Below are 21,839 nucleotides of genomic sequence, written 5' to 3' on the forward strand. Positions count from 1 at the left end.
TGAGTAGGTCTATCTTTACACCCTCAAAACAAATATACTGTATTGTTTGTTTGTAACTCGATTCCTGAAGCTCCTATAGGTACACTCACCTATTCTACTACCCTTAATAAACATTGACCTATTTTTGTGACGTCTGTGTGTTCTTTTGGTCCTTCGGCACAGCGTTGATTGTGTTTTTGACCATACTTTGTTTTTGCAGCCTTTATCTCAACAGTCATTTCTTGCCAATGTACATGGCCTTTGGATGTCTAAGGTATAGAACTAGTTTAAACAAACTGACCTTTGCAAGGGCAGATGCCTGACCCTGGGAGTATATTGAATTACTGTCGATGTCATAGAATGTAATGCTAATAGTATTCTTGGCTCAATTACCATGTGGAAATAGATACAATATGACTGCATAGTAGAAAAGATATTTCTCCAAAGTGAATTACAGTATTAGCCCTATAATATGATTTACTACCCATGAACTCAACATAAATGTGCTTTATCGTGCATTAGTAATGATTTACAATTTCACTTAGTATACCTTGCTATGCACTCCTTTAACCTATTTGTACACCTGTGGATATTACACTTCTATTGTCTCACAAACTTAATTTACCACTGCTAATCTCCCTGTCCCCAGATAATCATTTCCCATATATGAACATCATGTATCTTGGCCTTAGGATGATACATTTGATTAAAATCTTGATTATACCCATTTATAAAAATTGAAAAACTATTATTTTGTGTCTGTTATGTTCTGTACTGCTAATGTGCCTTGTATGATGAAGTAACTTCCACATATGTCTGCATGCCATACTTTAAGTTTGGCTTTTATGAAGACAGTCAGTTGACCCAACCCGGTATGCTGTGGCTGGAAAGAAAAGCCCCCATTGATAAATAGAGGTCTGTGATGAACTCTGGCTGGGGTGTGGGCTGCTACTGGCATGGAACGTTTGCATACTGTGAGTCTGCAGCAGGAGGAGTGGCAGCAGATAGCACAAGACTTGAAACAATGCTTGCTTCCAAGATTCTGGAGATGATGCATGGAGAAGACTTAGAACCACTCAGCAGTAGCAGTGAGAATAACCCCAGACCATATGCCACCAAAGACATTCGAGATAGTGTGGAGGAAAGGTGAGAGCTGGAATTGTTAGAGAGATGTGAACTGATTGGGTCAAGCAAAGCTGCCAACATTAGTCCCAGCCTGCAGACCAAAGCATCTTGGGAGAGAAGACGAGTTGAGTGAGGAGGAGAAAGTGAATTCCGGACAGGGGCTAGACTTAGAGCGTAGTGGCCAGATAGAGTGCTAAAGTTAGGAGACTGGTTGAAGTCCCACATCTTAAGAAGAAGCAACCATATTTAAATACATTCTACTAATCCATGGTTAGAAGAAGGGCTGAATGGTGGAATTTAGAGTACAAGTTCCTTGTGTGCATTGAGTAAGATGCACTGAAAAGTGCCATTGCATGCTGGACCCTGTAGTGTTAGACTAACTGCATGCTGTAATTTAGAGTGCAAGTCTCTACGTGTTAAATGAAATGATATTTTTTTATATCACGCTCGTACGCAAGTGTTTCAGAGCGCGACCAGGCAAAGGGATGGGAACAGGGGAGAACAAAAACAACAATCTTACTAGGCCCAGTGACATTGAGAACGCGCAAGTGCATGGGAAAGGGAAAAGGGGGAAAGTGTATGGAAGGGGGAGGAGGTGGAAAGTGTGGAACAGGGGAGAGATCAGAATAAATAAATACTTTTTAAAAAAAATAAGGGTGGTAGTGCAGCCAGCAAGTGGCAAGTTCTAGGTTAAACAGAAGGGTATATCTGATAAGTGCAGAAAAGAAGTGGGTGCGGGACTGTATGGGTACAGATACAGACCCCAGTGCCAGGGGTGGCCCGGAGCGGTGCAGGAGGGTGGAAGGGTGAGCAGGTACCTGGGCCCGAAGGACATAAGGGGGCCAGGTGCATAGTGCCAAGAGAGAAAACAGATCAGCAGGGGAGAAAAGTGGCAAAATCAGAAGCGAAGAGGAAAGTCTTGAGGTGCTTCCGGAACCGGAGATCGTTCTCCTCATGTTTCAAGGTGGCAAGGAGGCTGTTCCAAAGGGAGGCCCCAGCCGAGGACAGAGATCTACCCCCAGCTCGTTTCTTTGAAAAACGACTGACCCTGAGGGAGTTAGAAGTAGAGGAGCGAAGGGCTCGAGATGGGTGGTATTTACGGTGGGAAGGTTGAAGGTATTTTGGACCCAGGCCCCAGAAAACCTTGTGGAGAATGCACGTGTTAGGCAAGATTGTATGCAGTACCCTGTGGGAGACTGCACCAGCCTTGTCCTCTTGGCAATAGTTAACCCAACCTTTGGTATAAGTCTGTTCTACACAAGTTGGTAGAGTGACTGAGCAGCCAGGCTTATCTCAAGAGGGGTCAATGTGAGCTGTTGGGTTCCAACATAGAGTTTCACAGTGACAAGTATAAAAATAACACTTACACTCAAGGTTTCTTGATTAAACAAATATTTATTAATTTAACAGTCAGTTTAGTAAGCCTTCTTTAGAAGGGAGCACTCTTAGGGAGAATTCTCTGTTTAGGCTGAATTTCCTAACCTAGTGAGTCCCCCAGCAGCTTTGCTGGATTTTTGGGGTTTATTTTTTTCTCCTGCCAAGAGTGAGACTCTTTTACCCTCACTCTTGGGCATGATTTGAGTGTGTTTCTTTGACTCTAGATGTTTTTAATGGGCTATGGGGTCTTTTACTCCATAGGGCTTCATGTCTTTTTGTGATGTGTGTCAAACAGCACCCTCAGTGCAGTAACACAGGGGTGTCATAGTGACCCCCCAGTATAGACTCCATACCCTGGGACTGACTATGGTCTCCCAGGGCATGTAAAGTCACCATTGACTTTACTAGTCTTGAATTCTGAACAGAACCAATACAAACCATCATATTGTGGACGTACTGGCTGGGGCAATTCGATTGCCCCGGGGTCTGTTAGTCGAGGGGGCACGTCTCCGTCCCCCCTGATCGAGTTTTGGCTGGTGGCAGTGGATACTACTTTTTATATTCAACCGCAAATATTTCTCTATGGGATTTTCCCATTGTTCGAGGCTACTATCTTTATTTATTTAATTACGATAGCCTCGAACATACCGCCGGTTTATTTAATTATTATTAATTCTCCGGTTGGTATTTTTTGCCAGAACTCTGTTCTAAAATGGCGCTTGTGTTCTCTTCTGTAACTCCAACCCAAGTCGAGCCCTTTGTTCCACTTTTTTGGCGGGCTTCTCCACAGAAGCCCTCCAAAGTGGTGCCACTCTGTCTGGGGTACTTAGGAGGGGTGGAGGGGGATTTAGACGCCCTGGACTGAGTTGCCCAGGAAACTCAAGTCGCACTCCTTCCTGATTGGCCCAAGTGGTGAGCCGGCCAGCTCACCATTTAGCATGTTTGAGTGACAGCTAGGCTGAGCAAATGGGGGTTTTCTGCATAAAAGCAGGGCTTTGGGGACTGGAACTTCAGAAGTCGCCACAGGACCTAAGAATCCGACGAGGGAAAAGCTGAGCCGTCCTGCCACGACGACACCACCAGTGGAGCCCTGCTGGACCGTCTCACCACTTTTCCCAACGACAGAGGAGATCTCCCGACGGAGAGTCTTCTTCCTTTGACTGGTGGGGATAACCAGTTTCACCGTCTTTTCGCCTTCCTGACGCATCTCGTGGCCGCCTTGCCTGTGCCAAGCACCCCGGCAACCGGAATACCACGTTTTACCATGACCGCGAAATAAAAGGTAATACCTTTAACCGGAAAACTCTGCGGCTGGTTTCTTCCCTGGCAGTGCAACGACCTTCATCTTTCCTCCAAGTCGAGATCTTCTCTTCCCCTGGACGACGACAAGACTTGCACCCGCTGTCAGGAACAACTGCCACCGCTGGAGGATCCTTCCCACTTAAGGTACTGTGTCCCGCCTGGATTCCCTTGCCACCGACTGTACGGGGTAGATTTAGCCCCCGGCTTTCGAACCTGGGTTAGCCTGGGACACCCTGGCTAAACTTTTCTGAGCCTCTCTAACTCTTTTCGAACTCTCTGCAAGACTTTCTAAGCCTAGTGTAACTGTGTGATCTTGGGCGCATTTGTGCTCTGCTCTCTCTAAGAGTGGGCCCAGCCTATGGACTTTGGCTCACAAGTGACTTTTGCTCTTCTGCCTTGCTAAAAGTGTTTCTAAATCTTAGAGTGGTGTATCTTCCATATTCTGTCTTTTTCCCTCTCTTTTTCATAAACTTATTGGAGTGCCATCTATAGTTAAGCGCTCACCTCTGTATGGAAATAAGTGGTGTTAACTAAGACTTATCTGATAAGGAATAAGGGTTGTATATATATTATAATAGTAACTGCGTTTAGAGTGTTTTACAATAAGAGTGCTGGAGTGTTTCAAACAGTGTGTTTTTAAATAAATAATTATATACTTTGATACCAAAGCTCTGGTCAGTGTTTGTTTGTATTATTGTATCTGAGTGCCTATTGTGTATACTTTGCATACTGCCTAACTCTTCTTGAGGGAAGTCTGACTGCTCAGCCACAGCTACCAGGTACATCTGGGTGGTACAGACTGCTAACAAGTGGGTTTACTGCTTACACCTGTAGTCCTAAATCTTTTGCAGTGTTCCCAAAGGGAACTGCACAGGTTTCTGCCTAACAAGCACATATGTAACACTTAAATATACTTCAAAATACACACTCTCAGTTTCAATAAATTAGTAGATACCCTTTTGGGAGGGCACACAGACACTTCCTACACCCTGAGATGACTTCAATAACTAGGACAATGTGGACATTGATCTAGCACTGGTACATTTAGAGCAATACAGAGTTTGGTGGCAAAAAGGAAAATGTTAGGGTAGGAAACAATGGTTAACAAGTTTCTCAAACAGGTAAGCACTTTTGAACCCCCCAATGCAATGTAGATTAACCCTTTCCCAGCTATACACGTGAAGAATGTATGACTTTTTGGAGGGACAGATCAAAACACAAAGTCAGAGGTTAGAAGAGTCTCAGGGAGCCAGGACAGACAATGTTACTTGAGCAAAGTCTAGGGGAGCTGAGGCACTTGTTGAAGGTAAGTAAAAAGTCTTGCACAATGTTATAGAGAATTTTGTGGAGAAACAAAATCACTGTTGGACCACAAGCTGGGAGGCTTGTGGAGGACAAAGCTGCAAGCAAATCTGCAAAAGGCAGCAAATGCAAGTCTCGACTGAGAGCAAGCAAGCTACTCAGCAAGAGGTAAGTACCCCTTAGTTCACAGTACCTTAGGCCTGAAGAAATTGGTTCGAGCTGGCTTCTGTTCCTGTGGTAGTTTGGCAGAACCTGTTGTTCCTAGGCCTCAGTCGTAGGGACAAGAGGGAGGACATCTGGGGACACCTGCACTACGACTCAGGTCGGCGGCAGCAATGGGCAAAGTTCAGCGGCACTTCACAGTTTCAGCTTCTCGCGAATAGCACCACCGCGGTTCTTGGACACCTTGTGGACTTTCCTTGCTTCTTGGGTCCAACATCCTATTAAGGTGGCACAGGCTTTGTCAGCCCTGCTTCAAGGGAGTCCGGAGGATCTTCCTGGAGCTCGGGTCCAGCTTAAAAACGATGCACTCAATTCTGGTGTTCCTGTCCCTGGCACTCGGTTCCTGCAGCAGCAATGGAAGTACACTCAGGAAAGCTAGGATTTCCAGATGAGTTTGTCTTGGGGTCAACTGGTCCCACCAACTCAAGGGAAGAAGTCGTCCTTTGTAGGGCTTCTCTAATCGAGGCGAATTCGGAGCTGCAGCACTGAAGCAGGGCTTCAACGGGCAAACCAACGGTCCAGGGGTTGCAGCAAGCATATCTTCCAAGTTCTTCTTCGGATTCCTTCATCCAGTGGTCGACTCTTGCCTTCCTTTTAAAATACCTCACCTTTTTGCAAGTCTCTCTCATTCATTCACAGTCTAGTTGTCACTCACACATCAGGATGGATGTCCTCCAAGGACAGCCAGCTGACCAGTCACCTTTTGGGTGCATTCCTGTAACCAAGGAGACTAAGCACAGGAAGTTTCGGGCACCTCCCTCGCTTCCTGCCCTGCCAGACACGCTGGAGCTAGAGGTGGGCTTCAGCAGTGAACCCTGCCAAAGACAAAACAGACAAAGGGCCCGAACCGGGTTTGGTGCACAGAGTAAATCTCAAGAAGGCCTTTACAACAAGAAATGGCGAAAAAAGAAGACCGGGGCCATTTTGACAAAATGGGTACCGATGGGTGCTACACTGCAGCTGTGAACGCAGCCCGCGGTAAAAGCACACAATGGTAGGAAAAAGTAAACCGCTGCCACCAGCCATTTACTGTAGAAAGGGTAGCATAAAAATGTTACATGAGAAAGTAGACAAAGTGGATACTAAGTAACCCCTCCAGCACTCTGTAAGATAGTGTGTGCTGGGTCTACAAAGTTCTAAAAGATAAATAAGGTCAATTTCACTTTACTGCTCTTGGAAACAGTAGTTTAACCAAGAGAATGTATTTAAACCTTTGGGAAATCTAAAGGACTTCCCTGTGCCACTGCACTGAAGGTGCTGTGTGTCACAATGCAAAAAGATGATGCCTATGGAGTTTGTCAGACTCCCAAACCAAAAGAAACACAGAAAACACATAGGATTAAAAGTATAAAGTCCCAAAGTTCAGCAAAAGAGCAGGGGATCTCTAAGGTAGGAGGAATTAAACACTAAAATGAAAATTCTCCCTAACACTACTGCACATTGAGAAAGATACAATATCATGACCCACTGTCTGCAGACACTTCGAGTATGAGATCCTAGATGGGGAAAGCCATATTACCAAAACTGTAAGTGCAAAAGTGTAAGATTCCTTTGTTTATCAGAGGATCTGTTGGATGTGGGAAAGCTCTCTGTAAGATAGTGTGTGCTGGGTCTACAAAGTTCTAAAAGATAAATAAGGTCAATTTCACTTTACTGCTCTTGGAAACAGTAGTTTAACCAAGAGAATGTATTTAAACCTTTGGGAAATCTAAAGGACTTCCCTGTGCCACTGCACTGAAGGTGCTGTGTGTCACAATGCAAAAAGATGATGCCTATGGAGTTTGTCAGACTCCCAAACCAAAAGAAACACAGAAAACACATAGGATTAAAAGTATAAAGTCCCAAAGTTCAGCAAAAGAGCAGGGGATCTCTAAGGTGGGAGGAATTAAACACTAAAATGAAAATTCTCCCTAACACTACTGCACATTGAGAAAGATACAATATCATGACCCACTGTCTGCAGACACTTCGAGAATGAGATCCTAGATGGGGAAAGCCATATTACCAAAACTGTAAGTGCAAAAGTGTAAGATTCCTTTGTTTATCAGAGGATCTGTTGGATGTGGGAAAGCTTCTGACGTAAGAGATGCTGAAACAGTATTGTGCAGGCTGGACTTTGCAGTCATAACTCTGATCACTTAGTGCCAAAGATATCAACAAAAATAAGCCTTCTTTCTTTCTATTTTGTTTTAATCGAGTCTGTGTATCTTGCCACAATTCTACACATTTTATTGGTCCAAGAGGTTATCACAAACTATGACGTAGTGCAATTTAATCAGGAGTCGCTGAACAAATGTCCAATTTGGCAATTTTAAAATAAAACTTTGATTTTCTTTCATTAGGAAGTATCCATTGACACTAGCAGCACCCATACAACATCTGAGGAGAGGAAGGAGAAAGTGCCAAGTCCTCATCTCAGCCCCTTAGTGGTTTTGACATCAAGTGGAACCTTGTATGGTCTTGCTGAAAGGGTGGTAGCTACTGAGTCGTTGTAAGTTTTTTTTTTTAAATCGCACTTTATGTACTTAATTGTCCTTTTAAATGATATTCCATTTTGTGATCATAGACAACATGCTAAACCAAGTTCCTATCAGCCTTATTTTACAAAAGATGTTAATTGCATGCAGGTGACCACCAATGTTGGCACTTACGTGAGTGTGATCCCCTGCATGCAATTATAAAAGTTAATGAGGCGGAGGGAGAAAATAAAGCAAGGCATCCTTTTTATTACTCTTTCATTTTCCTCTTCGTCTTGCGCTTTGTATGTGGCATTTACTAATGTATTGATCCCTATGGTTTCTGCCTGGTCTTCAGCAGGAGTAAAATGAAATGCACGGACAAGACAGAGATGGACTTCATAGCCGAGATCTTATCTCCTCTCCTTGCTCCTTCTCTGTCTTATCAGTTCTGGAAAATATTTTGGAATGGTAAATTAAGGCATAAAAGCATTAAACATTGCCTTTACAGACAGATTTACCTCTCTGTCCCATTTAAAATGAGGCTGTTTGTTTTTGGTCATGTTTGATTTCATGTGTCAAACCAGACTCTAAACAAACAGTGTTTTATGTTTCAAAATGTAAAGAAAAAGATTACACGTCGATGTTCAAAATGAGCAAATATAGAAATCCAGGTGGTTTCGTTGTGTTCATTATTTTACACTTTTGTTATCAGACTATCAAAACAAAGCATGTTTGTACAGAAATAACAAAGAACAGTAAAAGTAAAAAGTTATACATTGATTGCATGCAGGCTTTGTACTGTTATGTAGTAATCTCTTCTTGTGCCATCTCCAAATTGATATGAATTGAGAATATCTCCATCCTTTATCTAAATTTTGATTACTCAGCAAAACCTTTTATTACAGATAGACTATTTTTAATGGATTCCTTCCTCTCTCTGATTCTTCATCTTAGATATATTAGCTCTCCACTGTACTTTTTCATTCACCAGGGGTGCAATACAGCTCAACTCTGTGCAGTTGTGTGTCCCATCACCGTGTGTGATGTTGGGGCCAGTATATCTGGGTCCATATGCGCCCCATGACCACAGTTGTTTTTTTCCACATGCTCTGTATGCTAACGAGAATGCAGCTCGCTCAAGCTAAAATTACAGCATCATTCCTAACAACCCCTAGGCCTCAGGCTTCAAGCTGTGCTCAGACTGTGAAAGACAAATGTTGGTGTCGAAATCCCCACAAGGATTTCTTATTGCCTGGGGAAGTTCATGTCACTGAGCAATTTGCATCCTGCCAAGCCCTGCACAGTAAGGCCCTTCCAGATGTTGCCATCAAACTCTTTATTTAGCTTCACAATGGTGTAAAGTGGACAATGTTGAAATTGCCAGCATTGGATCCTTCTTTCCTTCTTTGAAGAGGGCCCAATCCCTTAGTTATGTCCAAGAGGAAGAGGCCCATGCTGCTAAGGTTGCGAAGAAACAAGAGACGCAGAGACAAAGAGGTCCTTCTCTCCCATTGTGGCTACAGACATCACTCTTCTTCATCCTCGACGAGGAAATTAAGCTCAGGTACCTACCCACTAAGTCCTCCTCGACAAGACAGGGGGCGGAATTTAGGATCAAGATGCTTGACATCTTTGCCAAGGCCCCAGTGCCAACCTCTTCCACCTTGGCATTGGGGGTAGAGCTAGATTACCAACACACTTGTTGACAGAGGTACCGCCCTAGCATGCAACCGCAGGCCTCTGGGCTTGTTTGTAGCCTCCCATCTGGAGACTGCTCCACTCCCGCACCGCTCAACACAACCTTTGTGTGTCGAGCCCTCTGTGCCATTTTTGTCGTCAACGCCACCATTGGCACTGGCCAGCTCCGGCACGTCTCTGTATTACACATCAGCATCTAGGAGTGAGTTCTTGTTGGAGATGGGTCAAATCTTCAAAGAAGAAATTGGCTCCTTATCATATGGATTTGCGCCCCTGGTGAACGGCAAGACTTTCTGAAAGAGTTATACAATTAGGATGTGGACATTGCCGATTTGACATCTGGTTTGAGAGATGCCAGTGGATTAGACACCTGTCTTGAGGGGAACGTTTGATAAGTTCCCAGTTAAGGTTAGCCTCTGGCATCCTTTCACAGGACCATTGCCAAGGTGGTAGAAAACCTACGGTCCATTTTGAGCAAGGGTTATGTTATGTTATGTTACCTGGACTTGTAAAGCGCACGGTCGCCCAAGGGCATCATGGCGCTGGTGAGGAAGCTACCGAGCAGGAAGAACAGTAGTAGCCAGAGAACTAAAATAGAGTTGTTTTCAGGGCTTTCCTGAAAGCCAAATGGTTAGAGGTAGACTTGAGTAGCAGTGGGAGGGTGTTCCACAGCCTGGCCGCAGCAATGGAAAAGGCTCTGCCACCGAGTCTTTCCCGGTTGTACCTAGGGACCACCAAGAGGTTGGTGGTCGAGGAGCGAAGATTGCGTTCCGGGATTTATCGGACAAATTTGGTTTGAAGAAACTCAGCTCCTAGGCCCTGGATTGCCCGGTGGACAATACACAGTGACTTGAACTTAACTCGCTGAGCCACTGGAAGCCAGTGAAGGTGGCGAAGCACTGGCGAGATATGTGCTCCATAGGGAGAGCCTGTGGCCAGTCTAGCTGCCAGGTTCTGCATGCGTTGGAGACGCTGGAGAAGGCCCACCGGCTGAGCGAGGTACAGGGAGTTGCAATAGTCCAACCGTGAGAGGACTAATGCAGCCACCACAGGAGGGCGCATAGGTTCTGGGATCATAGGGAGGACCCTCTTAAGTACCCTAATATGGTGGTGGGCGGATTGGCAGACCGCTGAAACCTGATTTGACATGGACAGGGAGGTGGAAAGAATGACCCCTAAATTCTTTACTTTGTCCACTGGACAGGGCAAGGGGCCCAATGAAGTAGGTCAAAAAGCGGGGGTCCATAGTGATGGGCTCGAAGGACAACCCACCAACATCAGCTCCGTTTTATCGCCATTGAGCTTGAGCCAATTTTGGTCCATCCAGACACTGACTGCTTTTAAACAGTCATGAAGACAAGCTGAGACCTTGGTATGATCCTGATCCAAACGGATCAGGATTTGAGTGTCATCCGCGTAGGAATAGCAATTGAGTCCATACGAATGGATAAGGCAGACAAGCGCCCAGATATAAATATTGAATAAGATAGGGGAAAGAGACGATCCCTGGGGGACACCACAGGTGAGGACACAAGGGGAAGAGAGGAAAGGGGGCATAGGCAGACACTACTTTACTTTAATCCTGGTGTGGCTGCCCTTGTTTTCTTAGTATGACAGAAGCCTGCCTTGTTTATTTCTGTAGATTGTGGATCGCAACCTGGCAACAAGGCACAGACCAGAACTTCTGTCCAGCACTCACTTCTGTCCTGCTTATCCCAGGCCTGAGCGCCTGATTGTTCAGGCATCCACTGTGGGGTCGAAGATGGCTGCCTTGCTCCCAGACAGGGTGAGCAATACGTTGAACGCATGGGCTTCAAGGACATCAGGCAGTTTCCGTTTAGAGCTGTGAATGCTACTTGTGTTCTGGCTAAATACACCCACCCCCTATGGGCTATTACCTCTGAGTCAGCCAATAATTTCCAGACACAGGGGTTAAGGAGGTTTGAACGAAGGTAGCATGTCAGACGCTTAAATCTGGCCTTAACACAAAGGAATTTGTTGCTTGGACAATAGGCACAGGTTTAGTGTTTTGCAGGTATTCCTAGTTGACCACTTTGAGGTTTGCCCTGGATGTTTAAGCCAAACTGCTTTAGATGCTCTTTGACAGCAGCAACCTGTTTTGGATCAAGGCTAATTAGTCCTTAGAGGTGCTCAAGTCCACCAAGGCCATGGCCATGTCCCTTACCTAACTGTCCAACAGCCCGGCCTCCACATAAATGAGCCGTTCCTTTCTGCCCCATCCCATCTTTTGCACACTGGGGGATGGCCAAAGCATCTTTCAGGAAGGGGCATGGGCATAGGTACCTCGAGAGTTGCATCCACTGTACCCTGAGGTGCCCGGGTCCAAAATCCCTTTAATTCAGACTGTGTCCATTCTTCAGCGATAGGGTGCAGATTGGCCTTGTTTATGTTTAGGCCCTACAGGTCGTCCCACAAGATACTGTCTTCCTTTCGTTCATCACCCACCCAATCAACCACCCTCGTTCTTGCCATTCTACCTTCCCGAATCCTAAGTAAAGTTCTTTATTTTCAGTTCCAGCAGTGGTCCAATTTCTGAAAGGGATGGTAAACATTTTTGGTGGTCAACCTTTTACTATTGCAGCCCTTTTGACCCGTTCCACTCTGTGTCTGTTAGGCTCCGGACCTTGAAGACTCTGTTCGTAGTGGCTATGGCATCGGCCAGACGCTTAAGTGAGTTGCAGACACCGTTGTGCATGCCTCCATTTCTGTAGTTTATTATGGAAAAAGTTACTTTGAAGATTAGGGCCAAATGTCTGATTTTTATGTTTTTTCTGCACCCTCATCCTTCTGAGGGAGAGGCTCTATAGATTAGGCCCGAAGCAGGCATTGAGCTTTTATTTGATAGGACAGCATCTTTTCACTGAGAGAACTAGCTGTTTTTGCGCTCAGGGCTGGACCAGGCAGTGACTAAGCAAACAATATCACGAAGGATTGTTCCTTGTATAGCAGAATGCTATGAGAAGGCAAGGAAGGAGGTCTGTCGAGTCTCCCTGTCTATTCGACAAAGGAGTGGCTGCATCTTCCAGTTTGCAGACGGGAGTGCAAGTGCAAGATATTGCCAAGTCGCCACGTCAGCTTTTTTGCACACCTTCTGAAAGCACTAAAGTTTGGTTCTGTCCAGAGGTAGGGATACCTGCTTTGGAAGAGCAGTATTGCATAGCTTTTCGGTCAAGAGCTTTCAATCCTCCCCTTAGTAAGTTGCTGCTGTGGGAGTCTATCAAGAGGAGGAATCTGAGGGAGAACGAAATCCATGAAAGGCAAAATTACTTACCGGTAATATTCTCTCTGTGGATTCCTCACCCACAGCTTCCTCATTGCCATCCCTTGCTTCCCTGCTTCTGTATGTTTCTTGTGGGCAAATCATAAGATTGAAGTGTGCAGTTTTCTCTAATTGGACCTTATGTTTGCATCTATGGGTGGCCTATATACAAATAAGAAATAGAAATTGAATATTTAATTGAGTTTTGTCAGTTTCCCACTGTATAAATAAATAATGTTTTCCTTTTTTTTACATGTTTCCTTGTTATGGGAACGGATACTCTCGGCTCCTAAGCATGAGGAAAAAAAGGCAGGGAACTGAGGGATGGGGCCTTAGTGCATGCTGTAAGTAGGACTGTTAGCATCATGTCTGGAGTTGAGGAGTGCTGGAGTGAAGAACAGGATATACCTCCAGAGAGAAATTGTAAACACAAAGCAGAACGTGGCCCTCTTGGTGTCCACTATAGAAGATTTGGAGAACAGACACCGACGAGAGAACCTCAGGATGTGCAAGACTATGTGATGGAACAGAGGCATTAGACCTTTGAGGTTAGACACTGAAAATGTTTGGGGAAATCTTTCTAGCTATACCAAAGGATGCGATTAGTTTAGACAGAATTGGAACCGGGTCCTGTGATAGGTGAATGCAGTAAGATACTGTGAATCTGGGTGCAATGGAATGGAAAAGAACACATTCTTAAATCAGTGACTGTGAAGCATGTTGCTTCTGTGGAGATATTGCATAATATGGTGGCTGGATTTGGCACAAGTGGAACCTCTGTTTCCACTACATTGTTTACTGGGCGGAGACCTAGAATAAATATCCATGCTCCTTTCGATTTCATAACAGGCTAAATGGCCGTGTTACTTGAGGATTCTGACATTTTGATTATGCCCTATCTCCATAGTGTGAGGAGTGTGTCATATATACCCTTGTCTGCTGTACGTGATAGTGGGTACTACTATGAAACCCAGGGCAGCAGTGCCCCTTCCTTCAGTTTTATACGGATTGACCCATCTTATTTCAAAAACCCTATGACATAGGGCCCACTGGTCCATAAATCATCCCGCAGGTGAGCTGATGCTGTGCTCATTATCTGCATCCTCTGGGGACCTGTTCTCGTATATGTTCACCTGACATGGGATGTATATCTGAAATACCACCCCCCTCTACGTCCTCTGTGAACAATTTTTCGTCTATCAAGTCTATCAGTCTTAATGTTGGATCAGTACACTTAACCATGCCCTACTCTGTACCCTCGTCATCCGTCCCATACAAAATGACCATGTCCTTCCTTGTGAGTGCTGCTTCTAGGTGTTTTGTGAGTGTCAAACCAGGTGCCACTTCCTTGTGTACTGCTGGTCTGAACAGGAATTATGTGGCCAATCGGAATGCCTTGTCTTTAATTCTGGGTACCCACACTAGCAATACTTGTACCCCGTAGAGAAATAACTCAGGGTGGCGCGGTGACCCAGGCAAAGTGCTGTGTGCACAAAACGCTTGTGATTGTTGTGACTCACTCTATGCCTTTCTATGAAAATGAAATGGTCAAATTTAATGTACTCATTATGTCTCTCCCTAATAGGTTGGTGGGCATGTGTTTCGAACATAACAAGTCCACTACTATTTGCTGTGCGCCTATTGTGAGTCGCAATTCTTCTGTTATAGAAACCGTTACAGCAGCACCAGAAAATCCCTTTCTGTCCATTACTTTATCTGACAGGGGAAAGACACCCTACTTAATACAGGATTTGGTGGCTCCTGTGTCGTTCAAAAATGAAAAATCTTTCTGTCCCATCTTCACTGCTACCTTGGGTTCCTCATCGGGTCTACAGTTACTGAAAGCATTGGGCACACACGTGGTCTCTGCGGGCTGGCCTATTGGGCATTGGAGCCTTGTCTTGAAAAGGGGAACGGGTTACCTCCAAGACTGTCCCTCCCTTGTAGTGTGGTACTGTGTTTTGAGCTAACAATGTGCTGTCCCCTGCGTTTATATTTGTGCTTGAGCCTGTAGGCGTTCTGTGGTACTATCACCTGCTTCTGGGTGTTTACCTGTGGTATCTGGGAAACTGTGTGCCCTATGGTTTGTGTTGTCTGTGTGAAGGGCGCCTGCACCTACTGTGGGTGCATCTGTGCTGGCGATGGCTGCATCCGTCGTTGTATGGGTTGCATCTGTGGCTGCATGGGTTGCACATACTGCTGATGCGGCTGTTCGTGTGGGCACATTAGTGCAAAGTGCCCCTCTGCCCAAATGGTCCCACAGATATGAAGCCTGCTCCTCCATATCCATACCCCCTCCCTTTCTGTGAGTATGATCTGCCATGTTGGTAATATCCTGTCTGTGGATAGTACCCCGCCCCCCCTCTCTGTAATATACCTATTGCTGATAGACTCCCTGTTTGGATACCCTTCCTGCTGCTGGAATCCCCCTTCTTGTTGCAGATACACTCCTCCCTGTGGCACAGCCCCTGTGGGAAACCCCCCTTGTCAGGCTGGTGCTACTTCAAGCTGCCCTGGGACAATATTCGTAAATAAAGGTGGTCCAAAGGTGTGTCCGAAATCCCACCAAAACCCATCTCCGCCCGCTTGTTCACTCCTCATACTCACTCCATCTCACGTCCCATTCACACCTTCAATCCAACCTCACTCACACAAAAACAAATTCTCAATGAATTCGCCACAGGCCCACACAATTATTCTTATCAAACTTATCAAATAGTATGTCTTATTCTACGACTACCTGTCCCCGCCTCCTCGGGCCACCACACTTAAACAATAACTAAGCACTAGTATTTACAGCAGCACTCTTGTGCCAGTCCTTCCATCTCAGCCAACACAATATACCACAATATTTCTAACCTACTGCACAAGCTCCTCAACAATAATCAGTGCTTACTTCAATAATCTCTTCTCTCAAGCCCCATAATAAATGGTGCAACTAAACAATCGCCTGCACCATGCACCACTCCATCTAATTCTGCTATAGATGTGCCCACCACACACCCTCTCCCTATCAGAGGGTTGGAACTAATATCTACTGCTACTATGGCCGATAGCCTCCCAACCCCTCTGTTGGATGAGTCCTATACACCATAAAACCCCCTGCTGCATGCGCACAAGCATGGCGCTGCGTGTTCATGCTAGGGTACACTCCTGTGCTCTAGAGATCCTCGAGTCCTCTCGCCCCTGAGTCTTCCCCCATGGCCTGCATCTCCCCCTGAGCGCATGCGGTGCTCGTGACCAGGCAGAGCTTTGCAAACTCAGTGTCTGCAGGGCTTCCTCATGAGTGCACTTCAAACCGGTCTCAGCCTACCTGCCCAGCACCCCAGAAGTGCAGCAAGAATGTCCTCTGTTTGCAGAGGGAACTGAGGATCTCGCTTGGGCCTCCACAATGTACTTGGAGGCCTCTGCCAAAAAGTAATCCCAGGGAAGAAAAAGTAATAAAGCAATGGAGCGTACACCAAGCAAGAAGTAACGCAAATGTTTTGGACCCAAACAGCTGGGAAGCACAGTTCAGACAGCCCTGTGGAACTGAACTGAACTGAATGAAATGAGCTCTCAACGCTTCCCACTGCCACTGAATATTTTTTACGCAGATGACAGAATTGCCATACATTTTAGCTACGTGTTTAGGGCAAGCCATCAGAGCCGATTGGTGGAACTACATCAGTTCCCTATGGGAATCTGTCCCTTGTGTGACCCTGATTGGTTAAAACATTTCTTGACCAAAATCACATTAACACCTCTCGTGACAACAAAAACCTTCCCCGACCGTACCATAATTACGTGATTGTGCTGATAAGTCGAAAACACTTGGGTAGTGCCCAGTATTCAAATTGGGCAATATACACTAAGGGCCATGCAGTCCCCTGTCTGGGACTACAAAGTGCCCTCTGCACTAATATCAGCACACCCTTCCTGCCGACACCAGAACTGTCCTCTGGTGACGACCATCAGAAAATAACCCCTGTTGGGCTAAATGCCGTAATTGCACCTGAAGAGATGACCTCTGCCGAGGGCCATATAAAGGTAAGCCCTGTTGGGCTAATTGCAACATCTATGCTAGGATTCGATTTTTATACAGCCGCTCACGCATCTACGGAGCGAAAGCTGCAAGCAAACATGGTAGCCATGATAGCTCAGAAGAGGCCTCGGACTTGCAAAACAAGTGTCCCGCCTCTGATGCCTCTGCATTGGCTGCTAAGGAAATCTTCACCCCCAGGTTTGATGAGCCAGCATGGAATGCCAGCCCCTCACAAAGGCCTCCACTAAGCGCCATCAGACAACTGTCTGGGCATGTCCAGGCCGAGAAGACCCCGAACCTCCATCTCTTCAAGGTATTTGCACTGCATTGTTGCACAGTACTCTGCTGCCACTTTCCTGCCTGATTACTCAGACCTCACTCCCTCGCTTGTTCTCACTGCAGCCCTCCCAGCACTGCAGTCTAATTGCTCTACACCCCCAGGCCACCCCAGACATAAAACTGCTACCCTACCTACCCTACGCACAGCCCCTATCTGTCTTCCAGTCTGCTCACCACTATGTCCCCCAGCTCAAGTACTTGCACTGCAGTGTCTCATGACTCCCGACCAACTACACCAACACTCAGGAACGCCAGACTGTGTGCTCGTATATTGCTTCTACGAAGGTAGACCGCTCCTACCCTTCGGGACTGGTACGCCATGCGCTCCTGCACCACACACCCCAACAGTACACCAACACCTTCGACAAAGAATATCAGAGGGGGAATTCTCCAAACTCGCTCAGGTCTTCGTCTTACCTGCAAACCAGCTGCTCACGCACACCCTACTAGTCCAACCGGGCTACCTCACCCACACCTTTAGCCTAACATGACTTGTGCCCGATGCCTCTGAGCACCTACATATGATCACCATACAGCCTGTCACTGAAGAAGCCAGCAGCCCCAGCAACCCGCACATTTGCACCCCCGCAGACCCCTCCACGTTCCACCCTGGTACAATGTACACCATGGCAAAGACCAAACTCTGTAACTGCCCAACAGGAAATGAAACCAGAAACCAACCTGACTTCAGCAAGTCTGATGACAACAACCAGCCTGCACCGCACTTCAATCCTCTCATTATCGCTAGCAATAAAACCCTGAACCAACTGCACACAGCCAGAGATAATAAGTGCCATCATCAGAAATCTTCCTCCGCCTCCCTGCGTCACCCTCGCAACAGGGCACAGAGCCTCCCCGAAACTAGGAACCTGCTGGCCCCAGACCTACTTTGCGCCCTGGTCAATACCAGGTCCATTCCATCATATGCACTGTGGACATACACAACTTCATCACTTCCCCAAATTTGGACCTCCTCGCCATCACAGAATCTTTGCTTTATGACGCCTCCGTCTCAGCAATTTCCATAGCCACGCTTCCTGGCTACACCATCTACCAATGTGACTTCCTCAATGCCAAAGGTGGAGGGTTAGCTCTAATCGCTAGACACTCTGAACATTAGACAGACCAGTGCCGCCCAAATACCTACCTGCGACTTGCTCGCACTAAAAGTATCAATCTCTCGAACTCGAATCTCCCTCTCCCCCTGTGGTGCACAACATACGGGATGTGGGCCATATGCAGCCTGCAGTATTGTGCTTTGCGGGCCCCCTAAGGACTCGCCTTTCATAATGAAGTGAGGCCTACTTCAAGCAACAGAAAACAAAGTGGGCCGCACTTCATTACGACGGTCTTTGAAGCCAGAGACATTTCTGGCATAGGCGTCCCTAGAAAGGGATAATTGCCCCCCTGATTGATGGCATAGCTCTCAACCATTTGGGTCGCGAAGGCGGGTGAAAACACCCGATTTTAGTTTTGGCGGGTGAGACGCCCATTGAAATGAATGGGCGTGCCGGAGGCTTGGCGGGTGAGTCAGCTGTTTACAAGGCGGGTGACACCCGCCAAAAGCGTGAGAGTTGATGGCCTGCCCCTCCCCCCTCAGGCAAATAACTATTTGCAGGGACCTTAAAGGTGCTCCTTTGCCTCAACCATCATTCGCACTTTAGCAGGCTTTGTTTGCACAGCCTGTGTTCTTTCTTCTGGCTTGAAAGCGACACCACAGGAAGCAAAGGGCCTTGAATATCACTGGGGCTATCACTGATAAAAGCCGGCAACCTACAGGGTGGGCACTCTTTTGTTTTCCAAATGTGCAGCTTACAATTGAAACATTCTTCTTGAACTTATGTGCATTCGTTTTTTTTTTTAAATGTGTTTATTTTTTTGTCGGACTGCCACACAAGTGTCCTGTGATTTTTGTGTCCCTTCCTTTGTGTTTTTTTACAGGATATATTTCTTAAGCTGTTATATGCTTGTGAAACTGCTTAATCGCAAATAAAGGCTTATATTGCACAGACAGCAGTTATCAGGAAATTACACTGTGGGTTCATGGGTGCCAAATTTTGATTTTCACTACATGGGGAGAAATTACCCCACCTCACCCTGAGTATAAGCAAGCTACCAGCCCAACACATCCCCTGACCGAGCAGATTTTATAGCAATTGTTTTTACAAGGAATTGCAAAAAATCATAAGATTTCAGCCAGTTTAAAATATATAACATCTTAGAAACAGTCACTCAACCTGCTGAGCTACCCAGGTAGCTTTCTTCTGTAGGGCGTGTCTGTGTCCGTTCATGTGTTCAAAATCACTGTATTACAAACAGTGTAGGTTGGGTACATGACTTCAAAGTCAACAGTATTTCATCTCCAGCCACACTGACTCTGCATACATTCTTTGACAGTGCACCAGTGGTGCTTCTCCATAATGGTCAAGGCTGCGCCAACCCACGGGCACCCTCGCCCATAATAGAGGAGCCAGCACATTGTAAACACTGAGCACTCACTCAGCTGCTTTATGCGGCTGAGGAATCACTCCTCAGCTGGCTTGAACTGTCAAAGGGAAACACGGTTTCTGTTTGATATTTCTATTCCTCAGTCTCGCATATTTATTTATTTATTGTGCATTTGTAAGGCGCTTGTACATCAGGTGAATTGTGTTTCAAAGCGCTGACAGGGCAAAAGGCAGGGAACATGGGAATGAAAGATAAATGTAATAGCAATGAAGAGAAAGAGAGAGCCGGTCCTACTGGGCTTTGTGAGCATTCAGAAAGTGCAAGTGCTGAAAGAGAGCAGGGACGAGGGAGGGGTGTAAGTGCTAGGAGTTCCACATAGCGAAGTGCTAGAAAGTGAGTTAAGTGCCTGGCAGAGATCACCTGGTAAGAGTGGTCAACTGCCAATACAATAAGTGCAGGCCTGTGAGTGGGCGGATGCTAAAGGCGATTAGGGGGTTGGGGAGGTAGGACACAGAACGACGCATAAGGGCCCAGGTCACCAATCTCAGCAACTGTGGGGTTTTTGCAAGGGATGGAGTGGAACGAGGATGAGGTGAAAGGAAAGTCTTGAGGAGCTGCCGGAATTTTAGGAGATCCGGCTCAAGACGGAGAGGAATGGGGAGGCTGTTGCAGAGGGGGGAGCCGGCCGAGGAAAGAGATTGGCCACCATCTTGATGTTTAGAGAAGCGCTTGACATGCAGAGGGTTAGCGCCGCAGGAGTGTAGAGATCTGGAGGGAGAGTATTTGGTGAAAGGCAGTTGTAGATGTTAGGGAGAATTCTCTGTAAAGGCTAATTTCCCAAACCTAGTGAGTCCCCCAACAGCTTTGCTGGATTTCTGGGGTTTATTTTTTCTCCTGCTCAGAGTGAGACTCTTTTTCTCCCACTCTTAGACATGATTTGAGGTGTTCCTTTGACTTTGTATGTGTTCTATGGGCATTGGTGTCCTTTACCCCACAGGGTTTCATGTGTTTTTGATATGTGTGTTACACAGCTCCCTCCGTGCAGTAACCCAGGGGTGTCGTAGCGACCCCCAAACATAAACTGCATACCCTGGGACTGACTACTGTCTCCCAGGGCATGTAAAGTCACCATTGGCTTTTCTAGTCTTAAATTGTGAACAGAACCAGTACAAACCATCATATTGTGGACGTACGTACTGGTCGGGGCAATTCGATTGCGCCGGGGTCTGTTGTTCGAGGGGGCACTGTCCAGTCCCCCCGACCGAGTTTTGGCTGGTGGCAGTGGATACTATGTTTTATATTCGACCGCAAATATATTCCTATGGGATTTTCCCATTGTTCGAGGCTACCACTTTTTTTAAAATAGCCTCGAACATACCGCCGGTTTATTAAATTAATATAAATTCACCGGTTGGTATTTTTTGCCGAAACTTGGTTCCAAAATGGCGTTTGTGTTCGCTTCTGTGACTCCAACCCAAGTCGAGCCCTTTGTTCCACTTTTTGGCGGGCTTCTCCACAGAAGCCTCCAAAAGTGGTGCCTCTCTGTCTGGGTACCACAAGGGGTGTGTGAGGGGGTTTAGGCACCCTGGACTGAGTTGCCTCGGCAACTCAAGTCGCACTCTTGTGTGATTGGCCCAAGTGGTGAGCCACCCGGCTCACCACTTAGCATGTTTGAGTGACAGCTAGGCTGAATGAATGGGGGTTTTCTGCATAAAAGCAGGGCTTTGGGGACTGGCACTTCAGAAGTCACCGCAGGACCTAAAGAATCCGAGGAAGGAGAAGCCGAGCCGACCTGCAACGACGACACCACCGGTGGAGCCCTGCTGAACCGTCTCACCACTTTTCCCGATGACAGAAGAGATCTCCAGTCCAGAGAGTCTTCTTCCTTTGACTGGTGGAGATAACCAGTTTGCCCGTCTTTTCGCCTTCCTGGATCATCCGGTGGCCGCCTTGCCCGTGCCAAGCACCCCGGCAACCGGAATACCACGGTTTACCACTGCCGTGAAGAAAAGGGTAGTACCTTGTAACCGGGAAACTCCGCGGCTGGTTTCTTCCCTGGCAGTGCAACGACTTTCATCTTTCCTCCACGTCAAGACCTCCTCTTTCTCTGGACGAAACACCGACTTGCACCCTCTGCCAGGAACAACTGCCCCCGCTGGAGCGTTCTTCACATTTCAGGTACTGTGTCCCGCCTAGCTTCCCTTGCGACAGATCGTTCGGGGTGACAGTAAATCCTCGACTTTCTAACCTGGGTTAGCCTGGGGCCTGTTAATTAACTTTTCCT

General features: G+C 46.5%; 1 protein-coding gene across 2 annotated transcripts in view; it reads left to right on the forward strand.

Annotated features, from left to right (window-relative positions):
• VPS50 (VPS50 subunit of EARP/GARPII complex) overlaps positions 1–21,839 on the forward strand; it is a 2,190,829-nt gene that overhangs the window by 1,862,723 nt on the left and 306,267 nt on the right. For both annotated transcript variants that reach the window (XM_069648466.1, XM_069648467.1), the window contains one exon: positions 7,650–7,798. In XM_069648466.1, the coding sequence (XP_069504567.1) occupies positions 7,650–7,798 (149 nt within the window). The remainder of the gene's footprint in view (positions 1–7,649; positions 7,799–21,839) is intronic.

The sequence above is a fragment of the Ambystoma mexicanum genome, chromosome 2q, assembly GCF_040938575.1.
Source record: "Ambystoma mexicanum isolate Mex_15411 chromosome 2q, UKY_AmexF1_1, whole genome shotgun sequence".
Lineage (NCBI taxonomy): Eukaryota > Metazoa > Chordata > Amphibia > Caudata > Ambystomatidae > Ambystoma > Ambystoma mexicanum.